We start from the raw sequence: 26069 nt of genomic DNA, 5'->3' as shown, positions 1-26069 counted from the left end.
CTAGTGTTCTAAATACCGATTCTCAGCTGTCTTCAGGCCGGTCACGTGACTCACAGCCACTTTACAGCTCCGATGGTTGTCTTCTGGGGGAGGAGCCTTGATCTCCCTCTGACGTCAGCCGGGGAGATCACATGGCCGCTCGTCTCCTCCGCAGAATCCATCCATCGGAGCTGTAAAGCGGCTGTGACCGGCCTGAAGGCTGAAATTAGGCATTTAGAAGACTCCTTTTTCAAAACAACTTACATAGTGGCTGGCAGTGACAATTTTAGGTTTTTCTTTTACAAGAATAGCGGCGGGGGTAGGGGGGCAGAGCCAGGCCGGAGACAGACAGAGAACGAGATGACAGGCAGGAAGGAGGGGGTGAGGTGGGAGAGAGGAAAGCAGAGAGCAGGCAGCGTATGACAGAGGGACGCACTCTGACCACGGTGGTCAGGGCTCAGCAGCCATGATTCTCGTGGTCAGCGCAGAGAGGGCATACAGGAAGTGACAGATTCAGGCATATTTCTTTTTTACAGTTTAAAGAGGGGGGCAGATTACACAGCAGAAGCACTGTGCTGTGTAATTATCATTATTATACAGAATTTATATAGCGCCAACAGTTTGCGCATCGTTTAAAAAAAAATGAAGGCAGATTTGGTACAAGAGGAATCAGAGGGCCCTGCTCGCTTACAATACAGGAGAAATCTGCTTTAAGTGACCAGGATCTATATATATATATATATTTTTTTTTTTGGGTTAACAAACGCTTTAATTTGGGTACAGTGTTGCATGACCAAGTAATTGTCAGTCAAACTATCACAGCACTGAAAACTTGAAAAATAGCCTGATAATTAAGAAGTATGGACTGTACAAGCTGGTGCTCTGAAGGTTAATTACGTGATCCTCTGTGCAATCCAGTGTACTTTTTTTGTGTTACACAAAGCATAAGAAAAATCTAGGAATAAAACGCACGCACACACACCACCTGTTTTATATACAAATGTATTTTATTTATTTATTTATTTTTTTGCACTTGTTCCATAACGTCACCAAATCTGCTTGTCAGGACCAATTCTTCCCAATAAATTACAGCTGACTGGCCAGAGTTGCTCCGATGAGATCGTTTAAAGCGTTCACCTGTAAGAAAGGAGGAGGATACCCTCGTTATAGGCAGGCAGACTGAATTATGGGATAGAGCCGGGAGATTTAACCAAATGACTGACGGAACGAGGGAAGGGCCTCGCGCCAGTTGTCATAAAGAGTAACGTCTGCCATAAAACAGCACTTAGCTCTGAGTCACATTTTATGGGGGGGGGAGGGCCTATAAACAATGAAAAATGTACAGTAGGTACAAAAAGAAATAAAATATTTACAGGAAAAGATTTGCATGAAAGGAATTTTTTTAAAGTCTTTAAATTCTTGTTGGCTTCAAAGATACATTTGACCTTGTCATTACTTTCACGAAACAAATGTAACTGTGGTTCAGCTTCTGGATCTCTTCTGAGGCAGATCACATCGAATGCTCACCATACACATTTATAATCGATTCAAATACGAACGATTGCAATAGAGCAATTCCTAAGTTTTCTATTACTTTCTGTCTCGGAGACAATGGCCACCAGAACAAACAAAAAAGGTGTGAATCTTCCAGCGGGGACACAGACAGTAATAGAATGGTGGCTGACTTTAAAGTGGATGTAAACCCAATGTCATCCTTACTAAACTACTGCCATAGGGGTTATCTATAAGGATATACAGGCCTCCTGCATGTATCTTTACCTGTCAAATGTCTCCCCTCTGTCTGTTATGAGACCCGAAAAACTGCAGATTCTGTGGGCGGGTCTGTTGTCTGGAGCTCGGTGGGTGGAGTCGTGATGTCAGTAGACTCCCCGCCCACCTCTACACTCCCCTTGTCAATATGCATTTTCTCCTGTGTATTTCTAACACTGAACTTCTGCTATGATCTCTAACATCCAGTGAAAAGACAGGAAAGTAACCACATGACATCAGCATGTCCAATCATGGTGAGGTGTGGAACAGCCAATCCTTGCAGAGCTGCTGAAGAAAGGAGTGGGGGAGGGAATTAAAAAATAATGCATGTCTTAGGCTAGTGCACGAGATATGTAAATCACCTGTCACTCACAGCAAGGGGGAGCATTTGACAAAGTTTTTCTCTGTTTGTCAAGTTTTATCTCACTTAACAATAAGAGGATTGCTCAGAGCTGGATTAACTCTTTGTGGCAAGACTGGGCTAAAATGATAGGGAATCTTATACTCTACACTATGACATAAAAAAAAAAAAAAATTGGGTTTACATCCACTTTAAATAAAACGAAAAAAGGAAAAAACATTAAACACTGAATGAATGTGACAACAAAGAAAAAAAGTCTCACCATTGATGCCCCCGAACGTGAGACGTTTCTCAGCGTGTACACACTGACTTGTCCATCGCTGTCTCCTATCAGGACGCAGTTTGTGTTCTTAGCGAAGAGCAGTGTCGTAAATCTCACTCCAGGTTTGGCATAACTCACAATGATTGGGTCCAATCTGTACAAGACAAAAAGTTTAAAAGCTGGAGACATCACATATGAATAAATATAGACTCTCTCTAAAAATAATGGTGTATAAAGCCACCTTCTCAGTGCTTAAGAGAACCTGTCATATGACTGAAGAGCGGGTAGAAAAAAAGAAGGCTATATATAACTTTCAAGGCTAAAAAGGCTATATAGAACTTTTAAAACTTTTAAAAAAGGCTATATATAAAACTTTTAAAACTTTTAAAATCTCCAAACAACTTTAGTTGCACCTAGGCTGTGGGACCCCAGATGCTTTCAATTCATGGGCCCCCACCAGTTTCATTGAATCATCCATTAAAGAAGAAGTACAGGGAAAGCTTGTTTGGCTGTACTTCTCCTGTGGATCACAGGAGTGCAGCTCGTTTTGCTCTCCTGCGAGTGACACGTTTTCAGAGCGGGCTGACGTCACAGAGCCGGTCCAGGCTAGGGCATCATCATGACCATAGAGTCAGGATCTGCCCACATGCCTGCACCGACACCAGGCTCAGCCTGAGCCTCAGCCTCCCTGAGAGGCTGAGCCAGCTGCTCTGCCCCCTCCACAGCCCAGCGCTCCAGTGAGCTCTCTGCTCATGGAGATGTGAGAACCGAGCGATTGGCGATGTACGATCGCTCAGTTCTCAATGTTAGAGGCACTGGAGAACAGATGCAGCATCGGAGCAATGCTGCATCCACCTAAGTATGATTCTAAAATAAAAATTAAAAAAATAACCATACTTCTCTTTTAAGGATCAGAGACAGATTAAGACGGACCTTTCATGGCACACAGAAGGGTCACTTTTTTGCCAGTCCACTGCCACCAAACACTAATGGCCATTAAAAAAGAGTTTGGTAAACAAACCTACTCCCCCCAAAAATGATGAAATTACCATGCCACCTGGCAGAACTGGCAACTTTGAATCCAGCCTATTGCAAGCATGCATTCTCATGGTATTTTGAGTTGCCTGCTCTGCCAGAATGCACAGTAATTTCATCCATGCCCCCTAGAAGCATCAGAGGCCAGGGCCAAGTTTTTTTTTCGTGGGCAGATGAGTTATTAAAAATTGCATTTTAAAGTGGTTGTAAACCCGGAAAAAAAAAACCCTGTAAGACAAAGGCATAATGAGCTAGTAGACATTGTCTACTAGCTCATTATGAAATACTCACCTTAGATCGAAGGTGTTGCAGTGGTCCCCATACACCTCTGGGACCGGAGTTATTTCTGGGTTCGCGGGCTCCGGCACTGTGATTGGCCAGGGCTGCGATAACGCTGCCGGTCACGGCATGCTGCTGAAGAAACGGCACGAGCGAGCCGTTTGTATCAGGGTTTACAACCACTTTAAAGCCAATAGTGTTAGGGCAGGGGGCTCTCACAAAAAAAAAAACAGACCTTCCATTTGCCATGGAAGGTCCTCTGTAAGGCAGAATGGAGCTCTAGGCAAGATAGTAGCTTTGGCCCCACATTGATATGGATAGGCGCTAATAAGCTGCTTCATTTGCATTGTTTGTACTGACCCCATAGGAAACCAACTGCCTACAAGTCCATCCTCTCTTGTTAAGTGACAGGTGAATATCTTTGATCTGTACTATCCCCCTGGCTTACTGCAGGCAGAGTCACCCCTTGTCTCTGCCCCCTACCCACCTCTGAGCATCGTCTCTTGGTTCCACCCCCTATCCACCTACCAGTATCGCCCCTTTTAGAGAATACAGAATTAGGTATCATTTTGTGGTGCTAAATAATTTGTATGGAATTTGTTAGTGATAACAAGAAAGGCAGTAAAATAGATACACTGAACTGAGCAACAATGCCTCTCTCCCCCCCCCCCAACAATAGACCCCCTGCAACTAAATATTTCCCAGCAACAATTGATCCACCCTAGCAACAACAGCCCCCCCAACAAAACAATTCCACCCAAGCAACAATAGATCCACCCCAGCAAAAATACAGGATTTATCTGCAAGCAACACTAAATCTCCCAGCAGCCAGCAACAATGTACCCGCTCCACAACAGTAGATCCCTTCTAGCAAAAAATGACCCCCAGCAACAATAGATACTCCACCCAGCAACTAGCATCAATAGACTATCTAGCACACTTCAGCATCTCTTACCATTACATACACTTGAGTGCTGGAGGTGCCGAACTGCATCCCCCTGCATTGCTGATGAAAAAAGCCCCGGCTGCAGGAGTATAGAAAAAGCAGCAGCTATGCCCTCTGGACATCCACTGGGTCTTAAACTCCTGCTTAGCTTGCTTTGTGGATGATCTGCCTCTGATGATTTGAATCTCAGTATTTACATTTTTGATTGGATCTTATGTAGTGGTATGCTGGATAATATGGAAACAATGTTTCCAGATACAGGAAATGCATAGTTCCCAACTGTCCCTGATTTCGAGGGACTGTCCCTCATTCAGAACAATGTCCCTCTGTCGCTCTTTCCTCCCCATTTGTCCCTCATTTTGGTCTGATCCATATAGTTGTATATAAAATGGACTATTCATCTATCATAAATTGTTTTACAATGCTAAACCTTTCAGCCAATTTCTAAATTGCTGCATTTGTTAATTCCAAAAGCCAATATAAAGGTATAGTAGTGGTAAAAAAGCACTTGTGGGTTTAGCCACTCATTTTTTCACTTCATACTGAAGTTTGGGGCCCCAAAGTCCCCACCTATTCTGCTTTAATCATAACCCAGTAGTGGAACCCCCAGAACCTTTGTCCACATGGACTTTGACTACTACTTTGACTTCTCCATCATTCAACAAACAAGTATTTGAGTCTCTGTTTTAGTATTCCATTCCAGAGTCTCTAATGGGTAGCACAGTGGTGTAGTGGTTAGCACTTTCACCCAGCAACAATAGGGTTGCTGGTTCAAATCCCGACGACGACACCATCTGCCTGGAGTTTGCATGTTCTCCCTGTGCCTGCGTGGGTTTCCTCCGGGTACTCCGGTTTCCTCCCACACTCCAAAGACATGCTGGTAGGTTAATCAGATCCTGTCTACAAAATTGGGCCGTGTATGTGTTTGTAAACGCGTCGGGACCCTGCTGGGTAAAGGACTGCGCTATATCAAGATTCAACTCAACTCATGTTCACAAACAGCTCAAGATTTGGGTCTTTAACCCCATCTTTGGTATGTTAGGGGTCAAGAACATGGGTGTTTGGCTGGTACAGCATAACAGCAGAGCTTTTTTGGGCACAAAGGAGGCATACAGCCCACTGCCAGCAACCTTTTAAAATCAACGACTGGTTGAAATATGCAGTCGCTGTACACTCTTCAGACTGGTACTCGCATTTAGGGTCGTGTGTCTTCAGGGACGTATGCCCCAAACGCAGGGTTTTGACATTCGGGGGCAAATGTCCTTAAACACGAGTACCGATTACAAATATGTACGTATTTCAGCCCGTCATTGATTTTGACATGCTGCTGGCAGCAGGCTGTACTCTGCACTTGTGACTCCCATGTACCCAAAAACACCTGCACAGGCCAAGCTCCCTATGTGCATGAGCCGTAAACCAGTTAAAGTCTTATCGTTCCAGCAGCATTGGAAGCGATCACTACTTATAATTATACATAATTAGTAATTAGAAGTATAACTAGTATGATGCAGTTGAAAGGATGAGAACTGACAATGTTAGTGAAGGAGTCAAGCAATGAGTTTATACATTAAATTCTCTTCCCTCGAAAAAAGAGATAAGGATATCTGGCACCAGTTTCCATTTTACCGCACATTGCTTCAGAAACAAAATGTCACTCTGAACAATCAAAAACAGATGACTTACGTGCTGACACCCAAATCCCAGATCTCCACCCTATTCTCATTCACCGCTCCGAACACTAGCGGCGAGGTCGGAGACCACATGATGTCATGGACGGCGTTTGTCGTGGCCGAGAACGTTAAGATGGGTTTCAGGATGTTCTGATGCCACAAGTGAATACACCAATCAGCTGAGCAACTGAGGAACACGTCTGAGCAGAAGGGAGACCATGCCAGCTTATAGACTGGACCCTGAAATATGAAGAAACATTTAGACAGACATTACGTATTATCCTAAGAAATTGGCTACAGTGATGAATATAATACCTGTGTGATTGTTTTGGGTGCCCCTCAAAGTAGAGGTGAAAGCATATCCCTGTGTCCCAGAACATGGGGTGCAGGCTTGTCATAGTACCAATCCAGGAGGTTAAATGTAAAGAATAAAGGATTGCTACTACTCCTGACAAGACAAGGTGAATAAATGATAAAGAGCGGCCTCAGCCTACATGTATCCACCAAACCACACAACCTGATGCGTCTTGCCCCCACCGGGGCTTAGTCACAGGGTCCCTATGGCTAAGCCCCAGTGGGCGAGACTAATTGCATCCCGGTGTATGGTTTGGTGGAGACTTGTAGGCTGAGGCTGCTCTTTATTGTCAATTCAACTTGGCTGGTTGGGAGTAGCGAAGAACAGACCTGCCCAATCTTTGAAGGTCAGTGCACGGTTTCAGATATGGGTGGCACCAGGGGGTTGAATTCAGTGTCCTGCATCTCTAATAGTGAGATGACTATCATGGTCTCTACCTCTTCCCCCCTTTCCCCATTATAAAGGGTCTCACGGCTCTTGTATTGAAAACAAAGGAGTAGGATTCTGAGATCTCTTCATAATGACCAACTGGCAAACTAGAAACAGGGGCAGATGTATCATTTATGTACTCCTGGGCCCTCTTTGGAATTTAGGGGCTCAGTTACATGCAATATGGGATCTGGGCATTGTTCACGTAGACCTAAGGCAAGTGAGATGCTCTAACTTATCACCTGGTCTATAATATCCAAGTGGTATTGAGCAGAGTAAAAAGAATAAAATGCCAGCGCACAGGATGATTACATTGAAGGCATGTAGATAATCATGGATTAGTCCAATAAGTCAATAAAAAAGCGGGGGGGGATAAAGTCCATGGACAAGTGAACGACACCTCTCAATAGTAGATATCGATTAGCGAGCAAACACTAAGGGCAGAGCTCTTCTCAGGAGTCAAGCCAACTTTGGAAAACGACATGTAGAAAAAAACAGAAAGGCGCCTCTAAGTGCAGTATTTATTAAGTACAAGGGCAAGCAGTCAAGTGAACACTCACATCAAAGTTTGGTATAAAAGGCTCATCTTAGGATGGACACCCGGTGAAATAAGTCCTCAACGCCTCTGGTCCGAGAGTTTAGCAGCCGCGGTAGCCACGGTAGACAGGAAGGTGGCGCTCTGGGCACAGCTGTATGGAAACCAGCTTGAAGTGCGATGCCAGTGTGCGTGTGACGTCATCAGGGTGAGGGGAGAGAACCACAACGCGTTTCAGAGCATGCGCAAAGCTCACACGGAGCATGCAAGCTCCTTTCTCAAGAGATGAGAAAGGAGCGTGCACGATACTTCCCTTAGTGAAAGCACCTCACATAGCGTACACAAACACTGGTTAGGCACACATTTAACCCCTTGATAGTCCTAGATGTTTAAACCCTTCCCAGCCAGTGTCATTAGTACAGTGACAGTGCATATTTTTTATCACTGATCACTGTATTAGTGTCACTGGTGTCAAAAGAGTCAGAATGTCCGCCGCAATATCGCAGTCCCTTCTAAAAGTCACTGGTCGCCGCCATAACTAGTATAAAAAAAATTCCAGTATATATTCTGTGCACCATAGTTTGTAGATACTATGGGGTTGATTTACTAAAGGCAAATCTACTTTGCACTACAGGTGCACTTGGAAGTGCAGTCACTTTAGATCTGAGGGGAAGCTCTGAAATGAGTAGAAGCTCTGCTGATTTTATCATCCAATCATGTACAAGCAAAAATGCTGTTTTTTATTTTCCTTGCATGTCCCCCTTAGATCTACAGCGACTGCACATTCAGTGCACTTGCCTTTAGTAAATCAACCCCTATAACTTTTGCGCAAACCAATCACTATACACTTATTGTGATGATTTTACCAAAAATATATAATAGCAGAATACATATTGGCCTAAATTTATGAAGAAATTTGATTTTCTAATTTATTTCTTGGATATGTTTTAAAGCAGAAAGTTAAAAATATTGTTTTTTATTTTTAAAATTGTCGGTCTTTTTTTTTTTTTTTTTAAACAATTGAATTTGAAATTACGTACAAAAAGGTACATAACATAAAGGAGTAGGTCGGTCTTTTTTATATTCTGTTTATAGTGCAAAAAATAAAAACTCTATTTGTGGGAAAAAAAGGAAATCAATTTTATTTGGGTACAGTGTTGCAAGGCCGCACAATTGTTAGTTAAAGTAACACAGTGCCGTATCGCAAAAAATGTCCTGGCCATGAAGAGGGGTAAATCTTCCAGAGGTCAAGTGGTTAAGTAACACTAATGCCCCGTACACACGGTCGGACATTGATCGGACATTCCAACAACAAAATCCTAGGATTTTTTTCCGACGGATGTTGGCTCAAACTTGTCTTGCATACACACGATCACACAAAGTTGTTGGAAAATCCAATCGCTCTGAACGCGGTGACGTAAAACACGTACGTCGGAACTATAAACGGGGCAGTAGCCAATAGCTTTTGTCTCTTTATTTATTCAGAGCATGCGTGGCACTTTGTGCGTCGGATTTGTGTACACACGGTCGAAATTTCCGACAACAAGGTCCTATCACACATTTTCCGTCGGAAAATCCGACCGTGTGTACGGGGTATTAGACCTTAATCACATGGCTCCTGAGGCCGTATACAATGAATAGGCTGTGTGTTAATGCAGCTTAAGCCGCAGACAGTCCAAAATAATATACGGGGACACAGTGGCTGCACAGATACAAATGCTTGTCCTAAATAGACTGGCTCTGAATACAGACAGTGTGTGTTCAGGGGTTCTCACCTGCACCCGCATGTCCATGCAGATGCAGCATTCCCATACATTTGGGATGCCTGCATGCATTCCTGGCAGCTCAAGCAGCATAAACACATGGCCCATTCACAGTCTACAGGTCTAAACACCAGTGTAAATTGGGTCTTACCATTCTTGTCCCTTCCTTAGGCTGTAACTGAACAGCAAATAGAGAAGCAGCAGACTGATGAGCTCATCTCACTGTCACTCTGCTCTCTCCTCCTGTCTGCATGTTTCTGGTTAGCACAATGGATTAGCTCCTTGTGCTGCTTCTCCCTCCCCTAATCTCATTCCTGCTGTACAAGGACTGAGGCTAATACCATGTCACATACAGATACTTTCACTGCTTGCTTTAAAAAAATAAAAATAAATGACGTATTAATAGATTCAAAGCTGCGTTAATTTGTGTATTTTACATCTTCCCAGACTTTTGCTGTAAATTACCAGCATCCCTTCCTGGCAGAAAGTATTGGCCTTTTCAGAACAAAACTACATCTATGTGCAATGTTAGATAAAACTGCAGAGTATTTACATTTCTATACAGGTAAGAATATGAGCCGGTCATGAGGGTAACAAAAAAAAAAAAACTGAACCTTCCAATTTGTAAACTGATTTACAAATAATGTTTGGAATGAAATCAGCCTTGTAAGAAGCAGGCAACCTATAAATTGTACTCAATTAGTAGAATGGAAATCCAATTTTCTAGGAACAGGGCCTGGCCTTTCTCCATAATAGCATAATCAAACTCAAGTGTCATTTGTTATTGATATAGATAGGATCATTATCAACTAATACAGTACCAAACTGAAAGATGTCTCATCTAATACAGGAATCTAGAAGAGATACAGGAACCTAGAATAATGGAACCTATTAATAATATAGGAATCTGGAAGAGATACAGGAACCTAGAATAATGGAACCTATTAATAATACAGGAATCTGGCAGAGATAGGGGAACCTAGAATAATGGAACATATTAATAATACTGGAATATGGAACAGATAAAGGAACCTAGAATAAAGGAGCCTATTTATAATATAGGAATCTGGAAGAGATAAGGGAACCCAGAATAAAGGAATCGAATAATAATACAGGGATCTGGAAGGGATAGGAGAACCTAGAATAAAGGAATCTATTAATAATACAGGAATCTGGAAGAGACAGGGGAAGCTAGAATAAAATAATCTAATAACAATACAGGAATCTGGAAGAGACAAGGGAACATAGAATAAAGGAACCTATTAATAATACAGGAATTTGGAAGAGATAGGGGATCTTATAATGAATAAATCTATTAATAATATTGGAATCTGCAAAAGATAGGGGAACCCAGAATAAAGGGATCTATTAATAATACAGGAATCTGGAAGAGATAGGGAAACCTAGAACAAATGAATCTATTAATATCACAGGAATCTGGAAGAGATAGTGGAACCTGAAAAAAGGGATCTATTGTTAATTCAGGAATCTGGAAGAGACGAGGGAACCTAGAATAAAGGAGCCTATTATTTAATACAGGAATCTGAAAGAGATAGGGGAACCTAGAACAAAGGAACCTCTTAATATTACAGGAATCTGGAAGAGATAAGGGAACCTAGAATAAAGGAGCCTATTTATAATACAGGAATCTGGAAGAGAAAGAGGAACCTAGAATAAAGTGATCTATGAATAATACAGGAACCTGGAAGAGATGAGGTGAACTTAGAATAAAGGAATCTATTATTAATACAGGATTTTGGAAGAGATAGGGGAACTTAGAATGAAGGAATCTATTAATAATATTGGCATCTGTAAAAGATAGGGGAACGCAGAATAAAGGAATCTAATAATAATACAGGAATCTAGAAGAGATAGGGGAACCTGGAAGAAAGGGATCTATTATTAATTCAGGAATCTGGAAGAGATGAGGGTTACCTAGAATAAACGAGCCTATTAAAAATACAGGAATCTGGAAGAGATAGGGGAACCTAGAATAAAGGAGCCTATTTATAATACAGGAATCTGGAAGAGATAAGGGAACCTAAAATAAAGGAATCTAATAATAATACAGGGATCTGGAAGGGATAGGAGAACCTAGAATAAAAGAATCTGTTAATAATACAGGAATCTGGAAGAGACAGGGGAAGCTAGAATAAAAGAATCTAATGACAATACAGGAATCTGGAAGAGACAAGGGAACATAGAATAAAGGAACCTATTAATAATACAGGAATTTGGACGAGATAGGGGAACTTATAATGAAGAAATCTATTAATAATATTGGAATCTGCAAAAGAGGGATCTATTAATAATACAGGAATCTGGAAGAGATAGGGAAACCTAGAACAAATGAATCTATTACTATCACAGGAATCTGGAAGAGATAGTGGAACCTGAAAAAAAGGGATCTATTATTAATTCAGGAATCTGGAAGAGACGAGGGAACCTAGAATAAAGGAGCCTATTATTTAATACAGGAATCTGAAAGAAATAGGGGAACCTAGAACAAAGGAACCTATTAATAATACAGGAATCTGGAAGAGATAGGGGAACCTAGAATAAAGGAGCCTATTTATAATACAGGAATCTGGAAGAGATAGAGGAACCTAGAATAAAGTGATCTATTAATAATACAGGAACCTGGAAGAGACGAGGTGAACTTAGAATAACAGAATCCATTAATAATACAGGAATCTGGAAGATATAGGGGAACCTAGAACAAAGGAACCTATTAATAATACAGGAATCTGGAAGAAATAGGGGAACCTAGAATAAAGGAGCCTATTTTTAATACAGGAATCCGGAAGAGATAGAGGAACCTAGAATAAAGTGATCTATTAATAATACAGGAACCTGGAAGAGATGAGGGAACCTAAAATAAAGGAGCCTATTAATAATACAGGAATCTGGAAGTGATAGGGAGACCCAGAATAAATGAGACTATTAATAATACAGGAATCTGGAAGCAATATTAGTCGATGTAGTAGTAATTGGAATATAGAATAGGTGAGTGCATCTATTAGTGAACCTACTGTATAAGCCATAGAAGAATCTAGAAGCAATACAGGAGAATCAAATTTAAAATACTAAATACAGATAGGCAGACATTAGGCTATGCCCCTAGAGATATGCAAGTAAAGAAAAGACTTCTGGTTAAGCACCATTTATGAAGGCTTTCAAGACATTCTTTCGACACCTCCGCTCCCCCCCCCCCCAAGCTCCTAATTTGTGTTTACACTAAATTAGGCAGAAGACTGCCCAGTCACTGCTGGGAGAGGGTAAGGCTGGCCATACATGTTCAATTTACTTGTACAATTTTCCTTTAGTTTTACAAAAAATCATATAATAGGAGGTCAAAACGAAACAACTTTCAATTGTATCCATATAGGCAGGCCCTTGCACTACATAGTTTAAGGTAAATCTAAAGGAATATTGTACAAGAAAATTGAACACGTATGGCCAGCCTAACAGGGGGAGTTGAGCTGCTGTTTGCAGGAGGGGCTAAACTTCTGCGAGAGCTGTGATTCCGGCAGAGGGGATCAGGGAGAGCTGTGATTCTGGCAGAGGGGATCAGGGGGAGCTGTGATTCCGGCAGAGGGGATCAGGGGGAGCTGTGATTCCGGCAGAGGGGATCAGGGGGAGCTTTGATTCCGGCAGAGGGGATCAGGGGGAGCTGTGATTCCGGCAGAGGGGATCAGGGGGAGCTGTGATTCCGGCAGAGGGGATCAGGGGGAGCTGTGATTCCGGCAGAGGGGATCAGGGGGAGCTGTGATTCCGGCAGAGGGGATCAGGGGGAGCTGTGATTCCAGCAGAGGGGATCAGGGGGAGCTGTGATTCTGGAAGAGGGCATCAGGGGGAGCTGAGCAGCTGGCGTGGGGTCCCCTTAAAATCCATACCAGACCCTTTAGGTCTGGTATGGATTTTAAGGAGAACCCCGCGCCAAAATTAAAAAACAAACGGCGTGGGGTCCCCCCAAAAATCCATACCAGACCCTTATCCGAGCACGCAACCTTGCAGGCCGCAGGAAAAGAGGGGGGGTGAGAGAGCGCCCCCTCCCCCCTTCTGAACCGTACCAGGCCACATGCCCTCAACATTGGGAGGGTGCTTTGGGGTTGCCTCCCAAAACACCTTGTCCCCATGTTGATGGGGACAAGGGCCTCATCCCCACAACCTTTGCCCGGTGGTTGTGGGGGTCTGCAGGCGGGGGGCTTATCGGAATCTGGAAGCCCCCTTTAACAAGGGGACCCCCAGATCCCAGCCCTCCCCCCTGTGTGAAATGGTAAGGGGGTACAAAAGTACCCCTACCATTTCAGAAAAAAACTGTTAAAAAGGTTAAAAATGACAAGAGACAGTTTTTGACAATTTCTTTATTTAAATGCTTCTTCTTTCTTCTATCTTCTATCTGCCTTCGGTTTCTTCCTCCATCTTCTTCTGGTTCTTCTGGTTCTTCCTCCGGTGTTCTCGTCCGGCATCTCCTCCGCGGCGTCTTCTTATCTTCTTCTCCTCGGGCCGCTGCATCGATGATGGCATGGAGGGACACTCCCGCTGTGTGATGCTTCTCTCTTCATCTTTTTCTTCATCTTTTCCTCTTCATCTTCTTCTCTTCATCTTCTTGTCTTCATCCATAATGGCATGGAGGGAGGCTCCCGATGTCGCTTCTCCTCTTCTGACGGTTCTTAAATAACGGGGGGGTTGGCGGGGCCACCCGGTGACCCCGCCCCCTCTAACGCACGGGGACTTGACGGGGACTTCCCTGTGGCACTCCCCGTGATGCCAGAAGGGGTGGGGCTACGTAACGGGTGACCCCGCCCCCTCTGACGTCACAGGGAATGCCACAAGGAAGTCCCTGTCAAGTCCCTGTGCGTCAGAGGGGGGCGGGGTCACTGGGTGGCCCCACCCCCCCGTTATTTAAGAACCATTAGAAGAGGAGAAGCGTCACACAGCGGGAGCCTCCCTCCATGCCATCATGGATGCGGAGTGGCCCGAAAAGAAGTTGAAGACAAGAAGATGAAGACAAGAAGATGAAGACAAGAAGATGAAGAGAAGAAGATGAAGAGAAAAAGATGAAGAAAAAGATGAAGAGAGAAGCGTCACACAGCGGGAGCCTCCCTCCATGCCATCATGGATGCGGAGCGGTCCGAGGAGAAGAAGATAAGAAGACGCCGTGGAGGAGATGCCGGACGAGAACACCGGAGAAAGAACCAGAAGAACCAGAAGAAGAAGAAGATGGAGGAAGAAACCAAAGGAAGATAGAAGAAATAAGAAAGAAGATAGAAGAAGAAGCATTTAAATAAAGGAATTGTTAAAAACTGTCTCTTGTCATTTTTAACATTTTTGACAGTTTTTTTGTGAAATGGAAGGGGTAATTTTGTACCCCCTTACCATTTCACACAGGGGGGGGGGGCGAGATCTGGGGGTCCCCTTGTTAAAGGGGGCTTCCAGATTCCGATAAGCTCCCCGCCCGCAGACCCCTACAACCACCAGGCAAGGGTTGTGGGGATGAGGCCCTTGTCCCCATCAACATGGGGACAAGGTGTTTTGAGGGGCTACCCCAAAGCACCCTCCCAATGTTGAGGGCATGTGGCCTGGTATGGTTCAGAAGGGGGGGCGCTCTCGTCCCCCCTCTTTTCCTGCAGCCTGCCAGGTTGCGTGCTTGGATAAGGGTCTGGTATGGATTTTTGGGGGGACCCCACGCCGTTTTTTTTTAAATTTTGGCACGGGGTTCCTCTTAAAATCCATACCAGACCTGAAGGGTCTGGTATAGATTTTAAGGGGGGACCCCACGCCATTTTATTTTAAATTTTGGCCGGGGTTCCCCTTAATATCCATACCAGACCTGAAGGGCCTGGTATGGAATTTAGGGGGACCCCCCACGTCATTTTTTTTAAATTTTGGTTCGGGATTCCCCTGTGGGGAATTCCCATGCCGTTTTTATCAATGAACTTTTATGTGTCTTGTCGGACCGGCAATTCATTAATAGCCGCAAGTAGTTTTAAATGACTTTTTTTCCTTTGAAACGTCATTTTGCTGTCAGACTGTTCTAAACACGGGAAACATGTGCCCCTTTACAGGCATACTATAGACACCCCCCAGGTACGAAATTTAAAGGAATATTACACTTTTATTGTTTCACTTTAAGCATTATTAAAATCACTGCTCCCGAAAAAACAGCCGTTTTTAAAACTTTTTTTTGCATTGATCCATGTCCCCTGGGGCAGGACCCAGGTCCCCAAACACTTTTTATGAAAATAACTTGCATATAAGCCTTTAAAATTAGCACTTTTGATTATTCATGTTCGTGTCCCATAGACTTTAACGGTGTTCGCGTGTACGAACAAATTTTTTGACTGTTCGCAAGTTCTGGTGCGAACCGAACAGGGGGGTGTTCGGCTCATCCCTAGAGAGGAGCCTGTACAGCTGTGCAAGACTAAAGAGAAGGCTGTAGTTCCGTTCTAAGCACTAGACAAAAGAGCACAAATGTATAGTTTTTAAACTGCTAACAAAAAGGGTGTTAATTACTAAAAACTGAAGCGTGCAAAATCTGGTGCGGCTCTGCATAGAAACCAATCAGCTTCAAGGTGTTATTGCCAAAGTTTAACCTTTAAAGGACCAGCCGCCGCAGTTACACTGCAGCAGGTTGGCTCCCCTGGGCGAGCCGCCGTAGCTGTACGTCGGCCGATTTAAGACCACTAGGGGCATCGGCGTGACCACAGAACCGATGTGCTTGCACGGCGGCCGCGATGTCCGCCGGGCAACCGCGATTGCTAATGAGAGAGACAGAAAGAAGATCTGTCAATGTAAACAGACAGATCTCCGTTCTGTCAGGAGAGAGGAGACAGATCTCCTGTTCATACTAAGTATGAACAGTGATCGGTCTCCTCCTCCAGGCAGTCCCATCCCCCCACAGTTAGAATCACTTCCTAGGACACACTTTTAACCCCTTGATCGCCCCCTAGTGTTAACCCCTTCCCTGCCAGTGACATTTATACAGTAATTAGTGGCTATTTTTAGCTCTGATCGCTGTATAAATGTCAACGGTCCCAAAAAAAGTGTCAAAAGTGTCCGATCTGTCCGCCGCAATGTCGTAGTCCCATTAAAAATCGCAGATTGCTGCCATTACTAGTAAAAAAATAATAATAATAATAATAATAAAAATGCCATAAATATATCCCCTATTTTGTAGACGCTATAACTTTTGCGCAAACCAATCAATATACGCTTATTGCGATTAAAATATGTAGAAGAATACATATCGGCCTAAACTGAGAAAGAGTGAGTTTTTTTTTTATATTTTTTGGGGTGATATTTATTATAGCAAAAAGTAAAAAATATAGCTTTTTTTCCAAAATTGTCGCAAAAAATAAAAACCGCAGAGGTGATCAAATACCACCAAAAGAAAGCTCCATTTGTGGGAAAAAAAGGACGTCAATTTTGTTTGGGTACAGCGTCGCACGACTGCGCAATGGTCAGTTAAAGCGACGCAGCGTCGTATCGCAAAAAATGGCCTGGTCATTAGGGGGCAAATCCTTCCGGGGCTTAAGTGGTAATTGAACAAATTGAAGTTAGAAGCTGATTGGCTACCATGCACAGCTGCACCAGATTCTGAGTGCTTCAGATTTAGTAAATCTCCACCATAATGTCATACTTTAAAGCTGGGTTCACACTTCTGCGAATTGGATGTGGGTTTCTCTGCATCCAATTAGCATGACAGGAGAGTGTGACCGACTTGCTGGTTCACGCAGCTCTGGGGCGGCCACGGTCTGCATTTGGAAAGGTTCCTGTGCATCTTTGGTTCCGATTCAGGCAAAAATTCATACCTGATTCTCACCTGAGATCGGTGAACAGACATGCACCGGACCCCATGCTGTGGACCTCGGTCGCAGCAGATGTAAACCCAGCCTTAAAGAGCAGAAGAGGAACTGAAGTCTGATTACAGCAAGGAGATCCCAATAGAGAAAGTTTGGAAACACGTCATAAAGCTGGAGGTGATCGGGATATCGGACTTAGCCCAAGACAGGAGTAACACGAATCCTCACCTTGTGTGCCTTGTAGGTATCCAAAAACTGTTCATTGTACGAGCAGGAACACTTGTGTATGTGACCCTCTTCAGTACCAGCAAGGTAAATATTACAGTCCTAGAATAAAACACAAAATTGTTTATTTTCTTCCCTACACAGCTTTATTCACTAATGTCAATCAAAACTGTTTTGGTTGTAACATTAAATATGTATTTCGGTAAAAGTTGTGATTGAACCCTTGAAATACATACAGACTGTGGCTTGCCTGCCCAGAGCTTCTGGTTTTCATCATAGCATTGCCATTACCTTATTGGTGGTAATCTTGTGTCCTAGGAGCACCAACAGCTGAGCCATATGAATGTGAAGGATGGCACTGCCATGTAAACCCATCTTCATAGTTGATGTCACCAGAAGGGTCAAAGGTTACATCATCACACTGGTGACATCACCCCTTGGCCCCCTATAGGTTCTTATATAGCGCTGTCAATTTACGCAGCGCTTTATACATACAGTGCTGTGAAAAAGTATTTGCCCCCTTCCTGATTTTTTTTTTGCATATTTCTCACACTTAAATGATTCAGATCATCAAACAAATTTTAATATTACACAAAGATAACCCGAGTAAATCCAAGATGCAGTTTTTAAATTATTATTTCATAAGGGAAAAAAGCTGTTCAAACCTGCCTGGCCCTATGTGAAAAAGTAATTGCCCCCTCCCATGCTGAATCATGAATGAACTGTGATTAACCACAATTTTTTGGAAAGCTGAGTTAAATTTCACTTGCCACACCCACACTGATTACTGCCAGACCTGTTGAATCAAGAAATCACATAAATAGAAGCTGTCTGACAAAGCGAAGCATGCTAACAGATCACAAAAAGCCACACATCATGCCACAATCTAAAAAAAAAAATCAAGAACAGATTAGAAACAAAGTAATGTACCTGTATCGGTCTAGGAAGGGTTTCAAAGCCATTTCTAAGGCTTTGGAACTCCAGTGAACCACGGGGAGAGTCATTATCCACAAATGGAGATAACATGGAACAGTGGTGAACCTTCCCAGGAGTGGCCGGCTTACAAATATTACTCCAAGAGCATGACGACCACTCATCCAGGAGGTCATAAAAGAACCCAGAACAACATCTAAAGAACTGCAGGCCTCACTTGCCTCAGGTAAGATCAGTGTTCATGATTCAACAATAAGAAAGAGACTGGGCAAAAATGGCATCCATGGGAGAGTTCCAAGGCCAAAGCCACTGCTGACCAAAAAGAACACAAACGTTCATCTCACATTTACCAAAAAACATCTTGATTATCCCCAAGACTTTTAGGCAAATATTCTGTGGACTGATAAGTCCAAATTTTTACTTTTTGGAAGGTGTGCGTCCCGTTACATCTGGCATAAAACAAATACAGCATTTCATGACCAGAACATCATACCAACAGACATGGTGGTGGTAGGGTGATGGTCTGGGGCTGCTTTGCAGCTTCAGGACCTGGACAACTTACCATAATTGATGGAACCATGAATTCTGAGCTCTATGAGAAAATCCTAAAGGAGAATGTCCGGCCATCAGTTCGTGACCTCAAGCTCAAGTGCACTTGGGTTATGCAGCAGGACAATGATCAACAGCAAGTCCACCTCCAAATAGTTCAAACAAAGCAAAATTTAGGTTTTGGAGTGGCCTAGTCAAAGCCCGGACATAAATCCAATTGAGATGCTGTATCATGACCTTACACAGGCCATTCATGCTGGAAAACCCTCCAATGTGGCTGAATTAAAACAATTCTGCAAAGAAGAGTGGGCCAAAATTCCTCCACATCAATGTGAAAGACTCTTTGCCAGTTATCGCCAATTCTTGATTGCAGTTGTTGTCACCAAGGGTGGCACAACCAGTTATTAGGTTTAGTGAGCAATTCATTTTTCACATAAAGCCAGGCAGGTATGGACAGCTTTTTTGCCTTAATAAATGAAACAATCATTTAAAAACTGCATTTTGTATCTATATTTTTACGCAGTTATGGACCTTCCCAGATCCAAAATTAATACTGAGCAGAATTAAGGTGGGCTCTCCACAACAGTCCCAGGTTCTCATGGGAAAATAAGTTGCCCACCCCTGGCTTATGCTCTCATCCCATCCTCTCAATAATAACCCCAGCCTCTCCAATCCCTTCCTGGCTCTGTCTGCAATCAAGTGATTGGGCAAATACTAAATCAAACCAAAGTACACCAGATTGTGCAGAAGATCTGATGCGGTTAGATTTAGTTTTGTAGATTTCTTTATACAGTATATCACCATTGGATATACTACGTTTACAAGGACTGACACTGCAGGGGAGTGCTTCAACGTAACCAGGTGAGCACGTTTGGTTGGTCAGGGGCATGCATGGATGTCCCTTGTGTTGGGGTGGGTGCACAAATCAAGTAAGGTATTTAGACTCCCTCCCTTATGGCAGCTGATGCTGTTGGCAGCTATCTTATCTCTATAGAGTGCTTGCCCAACTTCTGGATTGCCTGACTCCCGACCCTGTTGCAGACTCTGTTTGTTCCTGTCCATCCTTGCTTTCCGCCTGCCTTGGCCTTTGCCTTGAAACCGACTCTCCTTGTTTGCTGCCTGCCTCGACCTCTGCCTAAACCCAACCAATCTGACTGCCGCCATACTGTCTCCTCTTCATATCCTCTCCGTTCCTGCTTACCACTGCTGCCATTGGTGACATATTGCAGCAAAGTAGCTGGTGGCCTTGCGATTTGCTCTAATAAAGTGAAATCTCGTAACATTGTGGCTGACCTATAAGATCATAAAACACAACACAGCGGCGCAGAGGAAAGCAGAGAGCTTTTCCCCTGATATCTGATCGAATAACAAAATTAAGTATCTGATTGGTTGCTATGGGAAACAACACTAATTTCTTCACATGTCAGTACCACTCAGTGTGACTCTGTGACATGACAGTGCGTCTTATCAGCCCATACCACAGGAAGGAAGTCAAAACACATCCCAGGAGCCTGCCGGGAGATGAATGCTTCCCCTTTTATCTCTTTCCCTCCATCCGATTTTCTCGATCGGTCGCTTCCTGTGCGCTTTAATCTCATCAGATCTGCCAGAAAAGAAAAACAAAACAATGTGTTTAAATAAATAGCAAAAATCATGGTACATAATAAGGCTTGCTCATTTATCATCTCTTATATTGTAACATGATACATAATAGAAATGAGAGGATTACTCAAATTCCGCTTTGCTGTCAACCCGCCACGGTGCTGGATATCAGCGGTTCGCCAGGTGGGTTGCTGTCATTTCGCCCAATCCGGGATACAAGATTGTTGCTGATAGTTCATCCCCCAGCAAGGTATCTTCACCCATTGGAACTCCCTTGCCACATATCTGCTCATTCAGAGCCCTTGCTCCGTTGTTCTAACAGGGTAAATTTTCGGAGTATGGGGAACAAGTGCTCTTCAATATGTGACAGCGCTCAGGTCCAATCATTCAATCACCATGACACCATCTGACACCAGAACTGCTGCAGTGGGAGGCGGTGAGGGAGCATGGACTGGCGAATATACCTTGTTGATGGGGTGGGCCTGAATGAGCAGGTAACAGAGTCCCTTTAACTATTATAAGTTTGTACAGGGGGCTCCTCGCCCCTTATTAAAATGTGTACCTACAGTTGTGCTCTTAAGTTTACATACCCTGGCAGAATTTATGATTTCTTGGTCATTTTCCAGAGACTATGAATGATAACACAAAAAACTTTTCTTTCACTCATGGCTAGTGTTTGGGTGAAGCCATTTATTAACAATCAACTGTGTTTACTCTTTTTAAAATCATAATCACAACAGAAACTACCCAAAATGACCCTGATCAAAAATGTACATTTTGGCCTGATAACATGCACGCAAGTTGACACAAAGGGGTTTGAATGGCTATTAAAGGTAACCATCCTCACCTGTGATCTGTTTGCCTGTAATTAGTGTGTGTTAATAAAAGGTCAATAAGTTTCTGGACTCCTGACAGACCCTTACATCTTTCATCCAGTGCTGCACTGACGTTTCTGGATTCGGAGTCATGGGGAAAGCAAAAGAATTGTCAAAGGATCTGCGGGAAAAGGTAGTTGAACTGTATAAAACAGGAAAGGGATATAAAAAGATATCAAAGGAATTGAGAATGCCAATCGGCAGTGTTCAAATTCTGATCAAGAAGTGGCAAATGAGGGGGTGCTGTTGAAACCAAACCACGGTCAGGTAGACCAACTAAAATTTCAGCCACAGGAAAATTGTTTGGAATGCAAAGGTGAAACACAGGACTCTCTGAAAACATGTGGTGTGGCTGTTTCAAGATGCACAATAAGGAGACACTTGAAGAAAGATAGGCTGCATGGTCGAGTCGCCAGAAGAAAGCCATTACTACACAAATGCCACAAAGTATCTCGCTTACAATATGCCAAACAGCACAGAGACAAGCCTCAAACCTTCTGGCACAAAGTCATTTGGAGTGATGAGACCAAAATTGAGCTTTTTGGCCACAACCATAAACACTACATTTGGAGAGGAATCAACAAGGCCTACGATGAAAGGTACACCATTCCTACTGTGAAACACGGAGGTGGATCGCTGACGTTTTGGGGATATGTGAGCTACAAGGAAATTTGGTCAAAATTGATGGCAAGATAAATGCAGTATGTTATCAAAAAATACTGGAGGAACATTTGCATTCATCAGCCAGGAAGCTGCGCATGGGACGTACTTGGACATTCCAAAATGACAATGATCCAAAACACAAGGCCAAGTCGACCTGTCATTGACTACAGCAGAATAAAGTGAAGGTTCTGGAGTGGCCATCTCAGTCTCCTGACTTCAATATCATTGACTCTCTCTGGGGAGATCTCAAACGTGCCGTTCATACAAGACAGCCCAAGAATTTACAGGAACTGGGGGCTTTTTGCCAAGAGGAATGGGCAACTTTACCATCTGAGAAGATAAAGAGCCTCATCCACAAATACCACAAAAGACTTCAAGCTGTCATTGATGTTAAAGGGAGCAATACACAGTATTAAGAACTGGGGTATGTAAACTTTTGATCAGGGTAATTTGGGTAGTTTCTGTTCTGATTATGAAGTAAAAGGGGTAAACACAGTTCATTGATAATAAATGACTTCAGCCAAATACTAACCAGGAGTGAAAGAAAAGTTTTTTGTGTTATCATTCATATTCTCTGAAAAATGGCCAAGAAATCATAAATTCTGCCAGGGTATGTAAACTTATGAGCACAACTGTATCTTGTGAAATCTGAAATATTGTCAGAAAGCCTTTTGAAATGAGGTAGCATTTAAAGTAGAAGTAAACCCTTGCATTAATGCACACGTGCCAGCGAATGTAACTTGATATTTGTCATTTGGGTTTAGTATCTTTCCTTACCGCTACAGTCCAGCCCCTTCCGGATATGCCATCTTGTAATCCTGCCATCTGCACATATAGACACTAGGATCTCTCCATTATCCTCCCCCAGGGTGTTGTGATCCTGTTCGATCCACTTTAGCTGCCACACTGGACATGTATGTTTATTGGGATTATCACTGATGGAAGGAAACAGGAAGGGGATTCAAATAAAGTGACAGTACAAAGTCTCTTGAACCATCACCGTTCCAAAGAAAGAGATATCAATCTTTTGTAACATTGCCGAACCCCAGCAAAACCACCTTCATAACAGCCCCTTTGGCCGACATGCATTTTATTAGTATGATGGTTAATGATATTTTTACTACAGAATATGGCAAGTCATACCCATATCATATCTCAGCAAGATTGCCAAATGACATTAAAACCTCTGAAACTGAATTCCAAGAAGCTTTAGAGTCATACTGGCCACCCCTGTAGGGGGACATTCTTCCCGCTTACCACCACCAATGTAAGGGACATTTTCCCAATGACCCTTGACAGAATAATCTTACCAAAGGTTCCCCGAAACTAGATAGTTATTTCAAGGATTCTTCTGGGGTAAAAAGGTTGCGAAAGGCTGGCCTAGGTCATATGTTCGCTAGTTACCAGCAGCACTGCGAATAATTCATGCAACCAGAGACTGCAGAAACAACATTATTTGCAATAAGAATGACCCTATCTGGTAGGCGTTCACTGGTGAGAGAGGATCAACAAGGCACAACCAGTAAGCAGAGTCTGTATAGGTAATGAACAAATATGGATATCCCTAATACACATACAGTGCCTTGAAAAAGTAAAAGTAAATGTATTTTATTGGGATTTTATGTGATAGACCAACACAAGTGGCACATAATTGTGAAGTGGAAGGAAAATGATAAATGGCTTTCAAGATTTTTTTCCAAATAAATATGTGAAAAGTATGGCGTGCATTTGTATTCAGCCTCCTTTACTCTGATACCCCTAACTAAAATCTAGTGGAACCAATTGCCTTCAGAAGTCACCTAATTAGTAAATAGAGTCCACCTGTGTGTAATTTAATCTCAGTATAAACACAGCTGTTCTTTGAAGCCCTCAGAGGTTTGTTAGAGAAACTTAGTGAACAAACAGCATCATGAAGGCCAAGGAACACACCAGACAGGTCAGGGATAAAGTTGTGGAGACTTTAAAGCAGGGTTAGGTCATAAAAAAAATATCCCACGCTTTGAACATCTCACGGAGCACCATTCAATCCATCATCTGAAAATGGAAAGAGTATGGCACAAGTGCAAACCTACCAAGACATGGCCGTCCACCTAAATTGACAACATGAGCAAGAAGAGCATTTAACAGAGAATCAGCCAAGAGGCCCATGGTAACTCTGGAGGAGCTGCAGAGATCCACAGCTCAGGTGGGAGAATCTGTCCACAGGACAACTATTAGTCGTGCTCTCCACAAATCTGACCTTTATGGAAGAGTGGCAAGAAGAAAGCCATTGTTGAAAGAAAGCCATAAGAAGTCCTGTTTTCAGTTTGCGAGAAGCCATGTGGAGGACACAGCAAACATTTGGAAGGAGGTGCTCTGGTCAGATGAGACAAAAGTTCAACTTTTTGGCCTAAAAGCAAAACGTTATGTGTGGCGGAAAACTAATACTGCACATCACCCTGAACACACCGCCCTCAACTGTGAAACATGGTGGTGGAAGCATCATGTTGTGGGGATGCTTTTCTTCAGATGAATCGTAAAGAGATAGGACCAAATTTCATATTCCATTTTCATTTTTTTATTCTTATTTTTATTTTTATATTTTTGTTCAGGTAGTTTGTTTGTAATGAGATTACATCAGTGGTACCTTTTTAAATTATATACAAATTATATACATATTTTTTATGATGTGTGCTTTATGGTTCAGTTTTGAGAGACTGTACTAGTTACACTGTCTTCAAATTATATGCATATATAGTCACCATAGATATGGGATTTGTTGTACATATGTATATGAGACAGATAGTTACAGGGTATCATAGTTGTGTAGAATCCATCTCCTAAGCGGGTTCATACTTAATATTGCTCTATTGATAAGCTATTGGGCTAATATATACGGAAATAATAATTGAAATAACACATTTCCGTTTATGGTAATCCTATTGTGATTTAGAACTTCATTTACTGCTTACATTCATTGACACTTCCGGTCTAAGGGATGTCAGTTCTATTTATTCCACCCCCTTTTTTGATTATGGGGCTTTGTTGCCATCACGTGACCTAGAAACTGCCATGTGACGGCGCGCGATTGTTGTTGTGGTGTGCACAGGCGCGGTGACGACATCGCGCCGCGCGCGTGCGCGCTGCATGGCAATGGAGGATGGCGATATCGTGGTGGCGCGGTGTCGTCATCACCGCGCGCGTGCGCACAACGGGTGGAACGCATGGTGACACTAATTTTGCATCACACTCCGCTCGCTGATGGCTTCAGCTACAGCGAGTGAGAGGCGGTGATGCATTTGAACATAAATATATACATACCACTGTATTGGGAAGCTTCACCTATGTTCACTAATGAAGGTGGAACGCACGGGAATGAGGCTTGGAACGCACGCGGGTCCGCCATTTTGGCCCGAACCCGGAAGTGCAGATGACGTGATTGTTAGGAGCTGGATTCTCATTACAGGGGTCTTGGTGCCTATATAAAGGAGTAAGGCTGCAGTGGGCAAGTACCCCAGACGAAGTCCTATGAGACGAAACGCGTCGGGAGGACTCCACTGCCGCCTTTTTATTGTATACAAGCGCTTTGTTACTTCTTAAATGTAAGTGTCTTTCTTTTAATAAAAATTCATAATTTTACAGTATTACACTATATGGCCCCTTTTTTATCCTATGTGGGGCATGTTCGAGGATATCCTTAATTTCCGTGTGGAGGAAGTACCCCGGTGAGGCACCCCCAGGACTTCTTCCCCAGTGTACCTTTGGGATCTCCTCTCCATTGCCAGTGGGCAATTCCCAGCCTGTCTGACTCATCCAGCATATACTGTTTTGGGTCCCAACCTTTTGGTAAGCCTCCATTCATATGGGTGGTGGTATCTGCACAAGTGTGGTTTTTGCACATAATCCCTGAGCAAGTTTCCAGGACCGTCGACTCTCCCTCGGTACTGATCCTGTGTACCATTGCCATTGGGCAATAAATGCTTATGTTGATCTATGTAGCATATGCTATTTTTAGGTCCAAAATCTACGGTACGCCTCCACTACCTTGGGG

General features: G+C 43.1%; 1 protein-coding gene across 1 annotated transcript in view; it reads right to left on the bottom strand.

Annotated features, from left to right (window-relative positions):
* Positions 1–965: 965 nt before the first annotated feature.
* DNAI4 (dynein axonemal intermediate chain 4) overlaps positions 966–26069 on the bottom strand; it is a 63783-nt gene continuing 38679 nt past the window's right edge. The window contains exons 12-17 of the mRNA XM_073593782.1: positions 22817–22974; positions 20378–20502; positions 17421–17519; positions 6316–6542; positions 2373–2526; positions 966–1116 (exon numbers count right to left, since the gene is read on the bottom strand). Coding sequence (XP_073449883.1) covers positions 1066–1116; positions 2373–2526; positions 6316–6542; positions 17421–17519; positions 20378–20502; positions 22817–22974 — 814 coding nt within the window. The 3' untranslated portion in view covers positions 966–1065. The remainder of the gene's footprint in view (positions 1117–2372; positions 2527–6315; positions 6543–17420; positions 17520–20377; positions 20503–22816; positions 22975–26069) is intronic.

This window comes from Aquarana catesbeiana, linkage group LG07, assembly GCF_042186555.1.
Source record: "Aquarana catesbeiana isolate 2022-GZ linkage group LG07, ASM4218655v1, whole genome shotgun sequence".
Taxonomy (NCBI): domain Eukaryota; kingdom Metazoa; phylum Chordata; class Amphibia; order Anura; family Ranidae; genus Aquarana; species Aquarana catesbeiana.
This window is presented reverse-complemented; position numbering and strand designations above follow the sequence as displayed.